General features: G+C 38.3%; 1 protein-coding gene across 1 annotated transcript in view; it reads right to left on the bottom strand.

Moving 5' to 3' along the window:
* The window catches only part of LOC126188640 (dynein axonemal heavy chain 6), a 1,044,937-nt gene that overhangs the window by 139,585 nt on the left and 888,106 nt on the right, over positions 1 to 17,246 (bottom strand). The window contains exons 100-104 of the mRNA XM_049930241.1: positions 16,557 to 16,758; positions 2,639 to 2,879; positions 2,290 to 2,490; positions 1,840 to 1,938; positions 1,198 to 1,349 (exon numbers count right to left, since the gene is read on the bottom strand). Coding sequence (XP_049786198.1) covers positions 1,198 to 1,349; positions 1,840 to 1,938; positions 2,290 to 2,490; positions 2,639 to 2,879; positions 16,557 to 16,758 — 895 coding nt within the window. The remainder of the gene's footprint in view (positions 1 to 1,197; positions 1,350 to 1,839; positions 1,939 to 2,289; positions 2,491 to 2,638; positions 2,880 to 16,556; positions 16,759 to 17,246) is intronic.

Below are 17,246 nucleotides of genomic sequence, written 5' to 3'. Positions count from 1 at the left end.
CTTGCCGTTGTTTCGGTTATGAGACAATTCCTCTCTTTGTTTTAATTGTAAGCGGCAGTAGCGCGCACAAGAGCAAACCATGCCGCGAGCGGCGACAGGCCGTAAACACGCACTATCAGAATGCGACAAACAAAGCATGACACAGTACGTACAGTAATGCATTTTCAGCTTAGAGTGACGTAAACACCTATAACAAAGAAAACGGCACTTATCAGCTCAAAGCAAAATAAGCAATCGATTCAAACCAGACGAAGCACGTGAAAAAGTAAGGGTACCCGTATAAATACGGACGGAGCGCCTGACGCATAGCAATGGCTACCTGGTAAAGCTTAACTGCTAAGCTTACGACTCGAACCAAACTACTGTAGCTGCATCGTCATTCATTCGACCTAAATTGTGTCTCATATTAGAATGTACCAACTTTGTTTCGATTTGGAGGTGCGGCCTAAAACTTTTTTCTCCCCTTAAATTTCGAGTCTCAGATTTCAGGTGCGGCTTAGAGTCGGGAAAATTTTTTTCCTTTATTTCGAGTCTCATTTTTGAAGTGCGGCTTAGATTCGAGTGCGGCTTAGATTCGAGTAAATACAGTAGTTATACATTAACATGCCATGTGTTGTAATAATTGTATTATTTTGTATAATTTTCACCTTAATCAAAGAGTATTCTTAAGTTTTATTGGGATATACTGTTTCTCTGCCCAAAAAGTTTTAGTCTGCACTAATGACAATAACAAGATTCATTTAATATGTTATTGAGTGCCATAACAATAAAATATTTGTAAGATGGCAAGAAGGATCAGTTCCTGCATGCCCAGTGCTCAATGTGTTTTTCTGTGTGAGTGAACTAACACCTTAAGCCATCTCAATATTGTAACTGCATCAACTGTGTAATTTTTAGACTACTGAAAATGTAATAAAGTTATGAAAACTGACAAAATCTTAAATGGGATGGTTTTTGTTTGAATGAGATCAAGTCACAATCTGAGGTTAAGGAGACAAGAAAGGCAATGTCCTTTCTACACTGATCTTTCACAGATTTTCTTTCCTGGAACTAGCTGTGAGTGCAATACTAGTATCCACTTAATGTTTGACCAAGGTATTATAGTTTTATTTTTGTTTGTATTGATAATTTTATCTCTCCTTCTCCTTTTTCCATTTTATTCATTTAAGTTAAGAGTGCAAAGTCTTGTGCATTTACCTGAAAAGCTATATTTGCATTTTCGTGCATTCCAAAAATCTCTGGTTCCTCTATAATTGGAAGTTGGTCTATAAAGTTTCTGTACTGCTCCAGTGTCGAAAAATCTTCAGATTCAGGGCAATAGTAGACACCAGATGCAGAATAAATATATCCTGTAGAATCAAACAACTCAATTTTAAAACAAAAAAGCCACAAATCTAAATTCTGGAATTAATGATTCTTAACCATCACAAAGACTGAAGATAAACTTTAAATTTTAATCCATCATATCCATCACTCCTTTTACTGGAAATGGAAACAAACAAGAGAGATAAAGTGAAAAGAGAAAGCATGCATAAAATAGAGAAACTTGTAGGACATCTCTCTCCACCTATGATAATGAGTTTGTTGTAATTATTAGCTTTGCTGTCCTGATATACAAACTGAAATTTAACCTCTCTGTTTTCCAGTAACTCTTTTGTGATTTTTAAAGCTTGAAATGTAACATTTATTTCTAAATAAAGCTACTGGTTTTGTTTATACCAAGAATTTGAAAATAGCAAAAAAAGTAATTATGTAATAATACAGACAACTATTCATAAATACTGTAACTGATAACATTATTGTAAACAGATACAAAAGGGAGAATGTAATGAATCATACCTGACTTTAAAATTTTTGGTGAGAAAAATCCTTTCAGTATTGTTTTGAGACATCTGAGGTCCCATGAATCAGTAACACGGCCTCCGTATGTTATTTCCCCTAATGCAATACAGATATTAATTTCATTTCACATAGGTGCTTCAATTAGATTGTGCAAAACTCAAATAGTATTTTAGAGTCAGAAAAAAAGGCAAAGGCAATTAACAGTGGTTTTAAAGGTTCATACACAGTGCTGATATTAAAAAAAGACAGTACTTTTGTGTGTAGAGGTGGGTTGTTGATTCTGTTTTATGTACAATATTTTGATTAGTTGAAATATTGACTATAACAAGAAATCAATAACACTGCTGTATGCCTAAGAGCACGCCATCAATGAATCACCACTTCAGGAAACATGAGAGGAAAAAGAAAAAAATTTGTCTGCATTACAATGAAAAATATTTTTGTTACCAGTGATATATTCAAGAGCATCCCAAGGAATTGAGTTTTCAGCACAGAACATCTTCATTGTATTTAATGCACACTCTCTGTCACTGTCATTGAATTCATATGTAATATTCCAGCCAAGTGGACCAAACTTCTTACGTTCTTGAATTACTCCATGGAAGAAACATATGCCAAATATCATTTTTCTCCAGTCTGGACCAAGTGCTGGAAAAGTTACAATAATTCGTCATATATTTTTTCTCATTACAATTCACACAGCAATGCAAATGTAAATTATCTTAATATTTTGCAATAAAACTGTATCAACTACTGAATTATTACTAATACAAGTAGAAATGTTATTTAAACTTACGGTGATCTTCAAAGAAATCCTCTGTAAGTTCAAGGAATGCCCTTTTTATATTTGCACGAAGACCTTTTGGTGGTTCATTTGTAACCTTTACAGAGTTCTGAAGAACAGACACAGGAAAAGATTTTGATGGCATTGAGCTGAGGAATAAGCGGAAATCAGGATTAACTTGTTCTGGATTCTCTGAGAAACCAATGATGATTTTTTCCATAGATAACATCCATGAAGTTGCAAGGTGACAGTTCTAAAAAATAAAAAAAAGGAAGTGATAAATTAATTTGAGTGGTATTCATGTTATTGACTGAGAGCTTGTTCTCATAAATGATATGATTGAAATAATATATAAAAAATACTTTTTTGTATAGTATCTTTGAAGATAAAATTAAAAATCATAAGAAGATATCTATAAATGATCATTCTCAGAAATAAAGATCATTGAAAATACACATTTCATAACTACACTCCTGGAAATGGAAAAAAGAACACATTGACACCGGTGTGTCAGACCCACCATACTTGCTCCAGACACTGCGAGAGGGCTGTACAAGCAATGATCACACGCACGGCACAGCGGACACACCAGGAACCGCGGTGTTGGCCGTCGAATGGCGCTAGCTGCGCAGCATTTGTGCACCGCCGCCGTCAGTGTCAGCCAGTTTGCCGTGGCATACGGAGCTCCATCGCAGTCTTTAACACTGGTAGCATGCCGCGACAGCGTGGACGTGAACCGTATGTGCAGTTGACGGACTTTGAGCGAGGGCGTATAGTGGGCATGCGGGAGGCCGGGTGGACGTACCGCCGAATTGCTCAACACGTGGGGCGTGAGGTCTCCACAGTACATCGATGTTGTCGCCAGTGGTCGGCGGAAGGTGCACGTGCCCGTCGACCTGGGACCGGACCGCAGCGACGCACGGATGCACGCCAAGACCGTAGGATCCTACGCAGTGCCGTAGGGGACCGCACCGCCACTTCCCAGCAAATTAGGGACACTGTTGCTTCTGGGGTATCGGCGAGGACCATTCGCAACCGTCTCCATGAAGCTGGGCTACGGTCCCGCACACCGTTAGGCCGTCTTCCGCTCACGCCCCAACATCGTGCAGCCCGCCTCCAGTGGTGTCGCGACAGGCGTGAATGGAGGGACGAATGGAGACGTGTCGTCTTCAGCGATGAGAGTCGCTTCTGCCTTGGTGCCAATGATGGTCGTATGCGTGTTTGGCGCCGTGCAGGTGAGCGCCACAATCAGGACTGCATACGACCGAGGCACACAGGGCCAACACCCGGCATCATGGTGTGGGGAGCGATCTCCTACACTGGCCGTACACCACTGGTGATCGTCGAGGGGACACTGAATAGTGCACGGTACATCCAAACCGTCATCGAACCCATCGTTCTACCATTCCTAGACTGGCAAGGGAACTTGCTGTTCCAACAGGACAATGCACGTGCGCATGTATCCCGTGCCACCCAACGTGCTCTAGAAGGTGTAAGTCAACTACCCTGGCCAGCAAGATCTCCAGATCTGTCCCCCATTGAGCATGTTTGGGACTGGATGAAGCGTCGTCTCACGCGGTCTGCACGTCCAGCACGAACGCTGGTCCAACTGAGGCGCCAGGTGGAAATGGCATGGCAAGCCGTTCCACAGGACTACATCCAGCATCTCTACGATCGTCTCCATGGGAGAATAGCAGCCTGCATTGCTGCGAAAGGTGGATATACACTGTACTAGTGCCGACATTGTGCATGCTCTGTTGCCTGTGTCTATGTGCCTGTGGTTCTATCAGTGTGATCATGTGATGTATCTGACCCCAGGAATGTGTCAATAAAGTTTCCCCTTCCTGGGACAATGAATTCACGGTGTTCTTATTTCAATTTCCAGGAGTGTATATGAAATTACATTTCTTCTCTTTTCTCATGTTAGCTAATGTGTCTGGTGATCCAGTGCGATCTCTCTCTAACTCTGAGGCATAACCTCTAGTTAACATTTGAGAGAGTTACATTCACATCATTACATGTTTGAACTCCCATTCCATATCTACTTTTTTGTTCATTATTTTCCTCTTGAACTTTCTTCCCATCTTTACAGTTCACTTCCTTCTGTTTTTCTAGTTTACTACTTTGTTTTATTTACCTAACATTGACAGAAATCATGAACAGTTGCTACAGCACCCAAAAAAGAAAATCTTGTATCTTAATAACAGACACTACCTCTTTTGTAACTTCATATTTTCTCAGCACCAATAATTCTATAAATCATATTTAACACCACTAATGCTCTTAATGTCTTCCCAAAGATGACAAAAATCACAGGATTAAAAATACCAGTTATGAGAACACGTTCTTCAACAAGAACTAACACTTTATACTGAAAACATGTTTATTAAACACATACAAAACTATACATAGTTTTGAACAATCTGTCTAAGCAGAAAGTGTTCCTATCTGTTCATACATGGAATGTCCTAACAAATTACAGTTTCCATAAACAATTAAATTCATCACCAGTGAGCAATTGCAGCTGCTACACCACAGTGGACAGTCCACAGCATGCCCTGGAAAAGCACGTATGGCGTTCCCTACCTCACAGACAAATATAGTCAAGCACTCTGTAATTGGTCTGTAAGCTGCACAGGATTCTGTCAATCTTTATTTCTCAATGGGAGTCATGGGTTTGACTGAGAGTCACAGTGTGGATACTAGAGGACACGCACGGATGGTGGAAGGGGGTCAAAGTGGACAGTTTCAGACCAGCCAGCGGCAGCTGCGAAGTGACGGCTCGGCCAGGCACCAGGAAGTCAGCAGCAATAAGTGTGGTGAGCTGGTGCCACTTGTTGCGACAATTTGAATGTATTTTAGGTGATAGGCCACCCAGGATTGTGTACCGGGTGATGTACTTAGTTATTGGGATGTGCTCTGTGGCCGTGATTGGTGGAACGCTTTGCTCTGGATTTCATGCACTTTGTTGTCAGCTACCTGTAACAGGAAGTGCATGTATTAACCTGCCTGGATATTTGCCAAGACTACAATTAATTTGTTGAGCATTCTGTTATTTGTGTAACATGGCATTGCACTTTTTTTGCTTTTTGCCAGCATGTGACTCTGTTTTAGAGTGACTATAAAAAAACAGCTTGTTTGATTGCATTGTAGGAAATACTACAAATTTAAATGGTAATTGATTCTGCTTGTGTTTTCATTCTGATGAAAGTTGTCAATTGGGGTGAATACAACGCAAGGCCTGCACATGGTAGCATGTGCATGTTCGGTACTTTGTAACTGACATTTGAACATGAATTGAGACGAAGCTGTTGAGTGAAGTGTTTTTAGTGTTTGTGTTTAGATTTCATTGTGCTTAATAAGATTAGTCAAATATATTCTCTTATGAAATTTTGGAGAGCAAAGCTGCTTCAATCTTAGGTTACCGTTAATCATAAGAATTATGTTGCTTCCTCAATTTTTGTGTGTTTCTGCTGCATAGTCTGAATTAGATTTTGTGCCATTATGGTGCATTGTATGGTGGTTTAAGACTTGTTCCATTAAGTAGTTTAATTCAGAAATGGCAATATGTCACTGAAAGGCTCTTATATGCCACTATCATGTAATTGTGGTTGACTAAATCAATGTAAATTCCACTTCACAGCTGGTCATTGCCATCCTGAATTTCTTATAGTCGTTAAACCTCAAGGAGATATTCACTCTTAGGTTAGATTTTTTTAGTTATATGTAATACATTCATTATGATCAGTGCAGTTTAAACTAGAAGCCTTCTGGTAGCATACTGGAATTTTCTTAAAGAGATTGAATTTCCCAGAGAGATTAAAGCTTGCCGTTGTGAAACCACTTTTCAAGATGGATGACAAAACCAATTTATCTAACTACCATTTAATATCACTACTAAGTAGTTTCTCAAAAGTATTGGAGAAACTAACATATAAAAGAATTGTAGAACATCTTAACAACCACAGCATCCTCTACAGAAACCAGTTTGGTTTCCAAAAAGGCATATCAACTGAGCAGGCTATTTTTTCTCTCACTAATGAAATTTTAGAGTCAATCTACATCTTCATCTACATAATTACTCTGCAATTCACATTTAAGTGCTTGGCAGAGGGTTCATCGAACCACAATCATACTATCTCCCTACCATTCCACTCCCGAACAGCGCGCGGGAAAAACGAACACCTAAACCTTTCTGTTCGAGCTCTGATTTCTCTTATTTTATTTTGATGATCATTCCTACCTATGTAGTTTGGGCTCAATAAAATATTTTCGCATTCGGAAGAGAAAGTTGGTGACTGAAATTTCGTAAATAGATCTCACGGCGCTGAAAAATGTCTTTGCTTTAATGACTTCCATCCCAACTCGCGTATCATATCTGCCACACTCTCTCCCCTATTACGTGATAATACAAAATGAACTGCCCTTTTTTGCACCCTTTCGATGTCCTCTGTCAATCCCACCTGGTAAGGATCCCACACCGCGCAGCAATATTCTAACAGAGGACGAACGAGTGTAGTGTAAGCTGTCTCTTTAGTGGACTTGTTGCATCTTCTAAGTGTCCTACCAATGAAACGCAACCTTTGGCTCGCCATCCCCACAATATTATCTATGTGGTCTTTCCAACTGAAGTTGTTCGTAATTTTAACACCCAGGTACTTAGTTAAATTGACAGCTTTGAGAATTGTACTATTTATCGAGTAATCGAATTACAACGGATTTCTTTTGGGACTCATAAATAATAATATTTCGTCTACTGGAATCTCCTGTGACTTGTCAAAGGCCTTTGTCTGTGTAGACCACAACATTCTCTTACAGAGGGCTAATAATTATGGCTTGCAGGTAGCACTGGTAGGTGGATCGAATCATGTCTACAAAACAGAAGATAATAATTAATGGTGCCGATGATAGTCCCGTCTCATCCAATTGGGGCACATTAAAGTGTGGAATGCCTAAAGGGTCAATTTTGGGACCTTTGCTTTTTCTTATCTTCATCAATGGTCTCCCACTTTGTACAGACACCAAGTGTAAATTTACTCCTTTTGCTGATAATACCACCATTCTGCTTGAAAGTTGAACTAACAATGACCTAGAAAATAAATATAATGCTGTACTTGTTGACATCCTACACTGGTTCTAGTGCAATGGAATAACTCTTAAATATTGAAAAAACTCAGTTTATACGATTTCATACATCTCAGCAAGAAAATGAAGTATGCCACTTAAACTGTGGTAAACTAAATATACTACACTGTGAATCATCTATGTTCTTGGGCATTCTAACTGATGGCAAGTTGAACTGGTCTGTGCATATCCTAGACCACCATTGAAGGCTCAGTGTGGCAACTTAAGCTATTTGTGTAATCACCCCCATTTGTGACTTGAACGCTATCGAAGCTGCCTACTTTGGCTATTTTCATTCTATCATGTCATATGGCATAATATTGTGGGGTAACCAGCCTTTAGCCACAAAAATATTTACTGCACATAAGAGAGCCTTGAGAATCATGAGCAGTGTTCATCCAAGATATACTTGCAGAAATCTGTTCCATAAGTTACAAATATTAACAGTCATCTCTCAGTACATATTTTATTTGTTTCTTCTACTCTCTTGATGAATACCTGAAGATAAAGCAATGATTGTTTTATGTAAATTGTACTGGAATTCGAGAGTAGGAACAGGGAGAGAAGGAAACATAATAGGTGAATATGGATTGGGGGTAAGAAATGAAAGAGGAAGCTGTCTGGTAGAATTTTGCACAGAGCATAACTTAATCATAGCTAACACTTGGTTCAAGAATCATAAAAGAAGGTTGTATACATGGAAGAATCCTGGGGATACTAGAAGGTATCAGATAGATTATATAATGGCAAGACAGAGATTTAGGAACCAGGTTTTAAATTGTAAGACATTTCCATGGGCAGATGTGGACTCTGACCACAATCTATTGGTTATGAACTGTAGATTAAAACTGAGGAAACTGCAAAAAGGTGGGAAATTAAGGGATGGGACCTGGATAAACTGACTAAACCAGAGGTTGTACAGAGTTTCAGGGAGAGCATAAGGGAACAATTGACAAGAATGGGGGAAAAATACAGTAGAAGAAGAATGGGTAGGTCTGAGGGATGAAGTAGTGAAGCCAGCAGAGGGTCAAGTAGGTAAAAAGACGAGGGCTAGTATAAATCCTTGGGTAACAGAAGAAATATTGAATTTAATTGATGAAAGGAGAAAATATAAAAATGCAGTAAATGAAGCAGGCAAAAAGGAATACAAACGTCTCAAAAATGAGATCGACAGGAAGTGCAAAATAGCTAAGCCGGGATGGCTATAGGACAAATGTAAGGATGTAGAGGCTTATCTCACTAGGGGTAAGATAGATACTGCCTACAGGAAAATTAGAGAGACCTTTGGAGATAAGAGAACCACTTGTATGAACATCAAGAGCTCAGATGGAAACCCAGTTCTAAGCAAAGAAGGGAAAGCAGAAAGGTGGGAGGAGTATGTAGAGGGTCTATACAAGGACGATGTACTTGAGGACAATATTATGGAAATGGAAGAGGATGTAGATGAAGATGAAATGGGAGATATGATACTGCATGAAGAATTTGACAGAGCACTGAAAGACCTGAGTCGAAACAAGGCCCCGGGAGTAGACAACATTCCATTAGAACTACTGACAACCTTGGGAGAGCCAGTCCTGACAAAACTCTACCATCTGGTGAGCAAGATGTATGAGACAGGCGAAACACCCTCAGACTTCAAGAAGAATATAATAATTCCAATCCCAAAGAAAGCAGGTGTTGACAGATGTGAAAATTACCGAACTATCAGTTTAATAAGTCACAGCAGCAAAATACTGAAACAAATTCTTTACATACTAATGGAAAAACTGGTGGAAGCCAAACTCGGGGAAGATCAGTTTGGATTCCGTAGAAATGTTGGAACACGTGAGGCAATACTGACCTTACGACTTACCTTAGAAGAAAGATTAAAGAAAGGCAAACCTACGTTTCTAGCATTTGTAGACTTAGAGAAAGCTATTGACAATGTTGACTGGAATACTCTCTTTCAAATTCTGAAGGTGGCAGGGGTAAAATACAGGGAGTGAAAGGCTATTTACAATTTGTACAGAAACCAGATGGCAGTTATAAGAGTCAAGGGGCATGAAAGGGAAGCAGTGGGTGGGAAGGGAGTGAGACAGGGTTGTAGCCTCTCCCCAATGTTATTCAATCTGTATATTGAGCAAGCAGTAAAGGAAATAAAAGAAAAATTTGGAGCAGGAATTAAAATCCATTCTAACAGAGGACGAACGAGTGTAGTGTAAGCTGTCTCTTTAGTGGACTTGTTGCATCTTCTAAGTGTCCTACCAATGAAACGCAACCTTTGGCTCGCCATCCCCACAATATTATCTATGTGGTCTTTCCAACTGAAGTTGTTCGTAATTTTAACACCCAGGTACTTAGTTAAATTGACAGCTTTGAGAATTGTACTATTTATCGAGTAATCGAATTACAACGGATTTCTTTTGGGACTCATAAATAATAATATTTCGTCTACTGGAATCTCCTGTGACTTGTCAAAGGCCTTTGTCTGTGTAGACCACAACATTCTCTTACAGAGGGCTAATAATTATGGCTTGCAGGTAGCACTGGTAGGTGGATCGAATCATGTCTACAAAACAGAAGATAATAATTAATGGTGCCGATGATAGTCCCGTCTCATCCAATTGGGGCACATTAAAGTGTGGAATGCCTAAAGGGTCAATTTTGGGACCTTTGCTTTTTCTTATCTTCATCAATGGTCTCCCACTTTGTACAGACACCAAGTGTAAATTTACTCCTTTTGCTGATAATACCACCATTCTGCTTGAAAGTTGAACTAACAATGACCTAGAAAATAAATATAATGCTGTACTTGTTGACATCCTACACTGGTTCTAGTGCAATGGAATAACTCTTAAATATTGAAAAAACTCAGTTTATACGATTTCATACATCTCAGCAAGAAAATGAAGTATGCCACTTAAACTGTGGTAAACTAAATATACTACACTGTGAATCATCTATGTTCTTGGGCATTCTAACTGATGGCAAGTTGAACTGGTCTGTGCATATCCTAGACCACCATTGAAGGCTCAGTGTGGCAACTTAAGCTATTTGTGTAATCACCCCCATTTGTGACTTGAACGCTATCGAAGCTGCCTACTTTGGCTATTTTCATTCTATCATGTCATATGGCATAATATTGTGGGGTAACCAGCCTTTAGCCACAAAAATATTTACTGCACATAAGAGAGCCTTGAGAATCATGAGCAGTGTTCATCCAAGATATACTTGCAGAAATCTGTTCCATAAGTTACAAATATTAACAGTCATCTCTCAGTACATATTTTATTTGTTTCTTCTACTCTCTTGATGAATACCTGAAGATAAAGCAATGATTGTTTTATGTAAATTGTACTGGAATTCGAGAGTAGGAACAGGGAGAGAAGGAAACATAATAGGTGAATATGGATTGGGGGTAAGAAATGAAAGAGGAAGCTGTCTGGTAGAATTTTGCACAGAGCATAACTTAATCATAGCTAACACTTGGTTCAAGAATCATAAAAGAAGGTTGTATACATGGAAGAATCCTGGGGATACTAGAAGGTATCAGATAGATTATATAATGGCAAGACAGAGATTTAGGAACCAGGTTTTAAATTGTAAGACATTTCCATGGGCAGATGTGGACTCTGACCACAATCTATTGGTTATGAACTGTAGATTAAAACTGAGGAAACTGCAAAAAGGTGGGAAATTAAGGGATGGGACCTGGATAAACTGACTAAACCAGAGGTTGTACAGAGTTTCAGGGAGAGCATAAGGGAACAATTGACAAGAATGGGGGAAAAATACAGTAGAAGAAGAATGGGTAGGTCTGAGGGATGAAGTAGTGAAGCCAGCAGAGGGTCAAGTAGGTAAAAAGACGAGGGCTAGTATAAATCCTTGGGTAACAGAAGAAATATTGAATTTAATTGATGAAAGGAGAAAATATAAAAATGCAGTAAATGAAGCAGGCAAAAAGGAATACAAACGTCTCAAAAATGAGATCGACAGGAAGTGCAAAATAGCTAAGCCGGGATGGCTATAGGACAAATGTAAGGATGTAGAGGCTTATCTCACTAGGGGTAAGATAGATACTGCCTACAGGAAAATTAGAGAGACCTTTGGAGATAAGAGAACCACTTGTATGAACATCAAGAGCTCAGATGGAAACCCAGTTCTAAGCAAAGAAGGGAAAGCAGAAAGGTGGGAGGAGTATGTAGAGGGTCTATACAAGGACGATGTACTTGAGGACAATATTATGGAAATGGAAGAGGATGTAGATGAAGATGAAATGGGAGATATGATACTGCATGAAGAATTTGACAGAGCACTGAAAGACCTGAGTCGAAACAAGGCCCCGGGAGTAGACAACATTCCATTAGAACTACTGACAACCTTGGGAGAGCCAGTCCTGACAAAACTCTACCATCTGGTGAGCAAGATGTATGAGACAGGCGAAACACCCTCAGACTTCAAGAAGAATATAATAATTCCAATCCCAAAGAAAGCAGGTGTTGACAGATGTGAAAATTACCGAACTATCAGTTTAATAAGTCACAGCAGCAAAATACTGAAACAAATTCTTTACATACTAATGGAAAAACTGGTGGAAGCCAAACTCGGGGAAGATCAGTTTGGATTCCGTAGAAATGTTGGAACACGTGAGGCAATACTGACCTTACGACTTACCTTAGAAGAAAGATTAAAGAAAGGCAAACCTACATTTCTAGCATTTGTAGACTTAGAGAAAGCTATTGACAATGTTGACTGGAATACTCTCTTTCAAATTCTGAAGGTGGCAGGGGTAAAATACAGGGAGTGAAAGGCTATTTACAATTTGTACAGAAACCAGATGGCAGTTATAAGAGTCAAGGGGCATGAAAGGGAAGCAGTGGGTGGGAAGGGAGTGAGACAGGGTTGTAGCCTCTCCCCAATGTTATTCAATCTGTATATTGAGCAAGCAGTAAAGGAAATAAAAGAAAAATTTGGAGCAGGAATTAAAATCCATGGAGAAGAAATCAAAACTTTGAGGTTCGCCGATGACATTGTAATTCTGTCAGAGACAGCAAAGGACTTGGAAGAGCAGTTGAACGGAATGGACAGTGTCTTGAAAGGAGGATATAAGATGAACATTAACAAAAGCAAAATGAGGATAATGGAATGTAGTCGAATTAAGTTTGATGATGATGAGGGAATTAGATTAGGAAATGAGACACTTAAAGTATTAAAGGAGTTTTGCTATTTAGGGAGCAAAATAACTGATGATGGTCAAAGTAGAGAGGTTATAAAATGTAGTTTGGCAGTGGCAAGGAAAGCGTTTGTGAAGAAGAGAAATTTGTTAACATCGAGTATGGATTTAAGTGTCAGGAAGTCGTTTCTGAAAGTATTTGTATGGAGTGTAGCCATGTATGGAAGTGAAACATGGACGATAAATAGTTTGGACAAGAAGAGAATAGAAGCTTTCGAAATGTGGTGCTACAGAAGAATGCTGAAGATTAGATGGGTAGATCACATAACTAATGAGGAGGTATTGAATAGAATTGGGGAGAAGAGGAGTTTGTGGCACAACTTGACAAGAAGAAGGGAATAGTTGGTAGGACATGTTCTGAGGCATCAAGGGATCACAAATTTAGCATTGGAGGGCAGCGTGGCAGGTAAAAATCATAGAGGGAGACCAAGAGATGAATACACGATTCAGAAGGATGTAGGTTGCAGTAAGTACTGGGAGATGAAGATGCTTGCAGAGGATAGAGAAGCATGGAGAGCTGCATCAAACCGGTCTTAGGACTGAAGACCACAACAACAACAGCACCATTTTTATTTATATTCTTAAAACTTTGTTTTAATGTGTTTTGCCATGTCTGTATATGTGCGGATGGATATGTGTGTGTGTGCGAGTGTATACCTTTCCCTTTTTCCCCCCAAGGTGAGTCTTTCCGCTCCCGGGATTGGAATGACTCCTTCCCTTCTCTTGTAAAACCCACATCCTTTCATCTTCCCCTCTCCTTCCCTCTTTCCTGGTGAAGCAACCGTGGGTTGTGAAAGCTTGAAATTTGGGTGTGTGTTTGTGTTTGTTATTGTCTCTATCAACATACCAATGCTTCCGTTTGGTAAGTTACAGAATCTTTGTTTTTAGATATATTTTTCCCACGTGGAATGTTTCCCTCAGTTATATTCATATAATTAATTTGATATGTAATTAATTTGTATATGTGATGTGAACGAATATAATTAGAAGCTAATGAACAAACTATAGTAACAGAACCCAGTTAATGAAAATTTTTATGACATTTTAAAACTTAAGAAATTTATGTTTGTAATATAACCAGTGGATGGAATGTTAGCCATAGGTATAAGTTATCATGTTATGTATATTGTTGTAACTCAGTGCTGGGATGCATGAGAAAATGTCACATCATGAATGAAGTTTTAATACATTTATTCTTTCCTACTAAGACACTCCCACGATAAACTCAACTTAAGGAAATCCATAACACCTGGCAGTGCTTTTGACAGTTTTCTACTGCAAAGAGAAAACAGATGTAGGTGGAAACTTGGGTCTCTATAGGGCTACGAAGAGGCATTACCACAGAGACATTTGCAAAAAATTTGGATGTTGTACTTATACAGTTATATATTATGCATATTTTTATGCATGACTGTTTCATAATTTCAAAGGTGTTTTCACAAATAAATGGAAATGAACCATTTTCAAAATGAATACGCAGGCAATGCTATGTTTGTCAGCCAATCATTAAATAAATTTTGGCAGTGACAGGGAAAGTGTATTAATTCACAAAAGCTAGATGTTAAAGGATATGCAAAAACTGTCTCTAAGCATGTGAAACATGTGAAAACATGTGAAACAAACTAATGTGCATGAACACATGAAACCTTTCCCAATATCATCAGTATGCTGGCATAGATTTTAGTTGGAAAACTGTTTGCTATAAAACAAATTGTAATGGGTTATACTATGAATCACAGTTTGATGGAGACATTAGGTAAATCATATGTCAATATCTTCAAGGCTACACCAAAGCCTTCATCTCCACAGGCAGGAATCCACCTACAATCAGCACAGTTTTCAGTTCATAAATATCACTTACTGCATATCCATACAAAGGCTGCAAATGGTACTCGAAAATCATTTCAGATTTACCATTGTCATATAAAAGGAGTTTTGTGGCTTTTTCTGCTTTTTGTAGTGTGTGGTGGAATTTATCACTCTAGTAGAGTGATGTATAATAGAGTGATGTATAACCCATCTCTATGTAGCCTATGCATCAGGAATGTTGTAGGTGCAAACACTTATTAATTAAATAGTTAAGAATAGGAAACTCTTTCAAGGGTTTTGTAACTTGTTCCTGTATGTGATGTGATATGCCTGAGTGCTGTGTCTTCAAGTTGGAACAGTGTTTGCAGCGAGTTGCAGGACCTGCAGGGCCCTGCATTTTTTCTGTGATTTGGTATACAGACTTGAAGTTGTGAGGTGCACCATCGAGTATGGACTGCACCACGACAATGCTGATGATATCACAGCAGTCAAAAGAAGTCCGCGTAACTGTCAAATGATTCATTTATGTGATGTCAGAGCCTGAACCTGGGTGTGTGTTTGATGAGTGAGGGGGGAGAGAGAGAGAGAGAGAGAGAAAGAGAGAGAGAGAGAGAGAGAGAGAGAGAGAGAGAGAGAGAGAGCGAAGTTGTTTAAGACAATCATGTAATGGATTACCAATTTCCATGATGAAAGTATACTATAATTACAAAACTGACTCATCGATATCATAGTGAGAAGTCACAACCACTGAAATGTAACAGCCCATTAAGACCCACTTAAAATGAACAGTTTCCAGTCTAGTTCAGGATTGCACATGTAAACAAAATATGTAGCTCATCTAGAAAAAATTATAACTGAGAAAATAACTGTTTAAACTCTTTCAGTTCAAAGTTTAGAAGCTCTGTAAATGAAGGGAACAATTCCCATGAAGGGAGCCTCTAGTTATTAATAAAAAATGTTAATGTATTATTGTAATTTCTTATTTGAGAATTTATTCTTGAATAAAATAACAGACATGTACTAATATCACAGTGTACTAGCTGATTTGGAGTAAATATACAATCAGATATTTATTTTCAATTTTTTGTATCGATTCTGATTATTAATTAATCAAATATTCATTTTAAACAATGCTGAGGATTGTTCAGGATTATTAAGAAAGTATAAATAGTTAGAGCCATGTTGTCAGGAGAGGTCAGAATTTTGTGTGATTTTGGAGAGAAAGCATGTAGCTTGTTGTAAGTATGTTACAACTTATTTCAGATTTGTCAAGATGCCTTTATTTTGAAACTGTAATAAATATCAAATGAAACACTATACTTGATTAAATTTTATTTTTACTTTAAAGTAAAAACCTACAGTTACTGTTCCAGGACTTTTGCTGCGATGGATTACCAGCTATGATGAGTAAAACAACCGCTAAGAATTTTATACCATGATACATGGAATTTACAAATTAAAAATTAAATTTTTTCTCTGTGTTTCTCTTTTTTCTTTGGATGTGTTCTGTAGGAGTATTGCTCCATTTGTGATGATCACTGTTTGGTAAAATTCAGTGGAACTTATTATGTCAGTACAACACTAGTTCTGCAATCGTAATAGTGAAAAAAAAATTAATTCTGCCAATAACAATAGCTTTTTACCTTAAGTCATATAATATTTTGATTTTCATTTACATGTAAACATACTTTCATAAACTTAAGTCAGTAACTGATTAATCTTCAAATTTTTTTTAGATAAGAATCTGTAATTGACACATCAAAGAAACTTATAAATTGGTCTTACCTGCAAAAAGACCCAGTCTCCGTTTGCTGTGCCGGTACCAATAAGTTTTTCAGCAACTGGACCTTGACCTTGCCCCAATGAAATAGACAGAATTCTGTCTCTGAATCCTTTCTCTGTAGCAAACCTTTGAAATGCTCCAAAAGGGTCAGATCCAGTGCTCAAAACAAATATGAGAGGCACAACATTTGAGGTATCCTTGTAGCTGAAACATAAAGATTTATTAAAGAAACTCACCCTTAAAATAAGTATTTCACAAGAGCATGGTTTTTTTGTTGTAACTCTGTTATTATTATTTGAAATAAGCTTTACTGTATACTTATCTGTAAACTGATTAATTTGTAATTTATACATGTTAAAAATATTTGAGTCAATCACTTGTCTTCTCTTTAGCTGCCAGCATAAGTAAATTCCAGCCAGGGGTTGTTGGATATGTATATCCAAAACCACTTCCAGATGGACAACTATATCAACCACATTTGAGAGAATAATCAAATGAATAGACATGGTATTGTAAAATTAATGGTGCATAAAAAAGGAGAGTAGCGGGGAAGTGGAAGGATGGGTGAGTAAATTGGCAGAGGACAGTACACAAAGAGGGTGAGGGGAAGAGTTTAAGGAGGAGGTGATAGGACAGGAGAAGCAGAGAACTCTTGGGTGGAGGGTGTGGGGACAGTAGGTTGCCATAGGTTG

This window comes from Schistocerca cancellata, chromosome 5, assembly GCF_023864275.1.
Source record: "Schistocerca cancellata isolate TAMUIC-IGC-003103 chromosome 5, iqSchCanc2.1, whole genome shotgun sequence".
NCBI classification, from domain to species: Eukaryota; Metazoa; Arthropoda; class Insecta; order Orthoptera; family Acrididae; genus Schistocerca; species Schistocerca cancellata.
The sequence above is the reverse complement of the archived record's forward strand: the minus strand, read 5'-3'. Positions and strand labels throughout refer to the sequence as shown.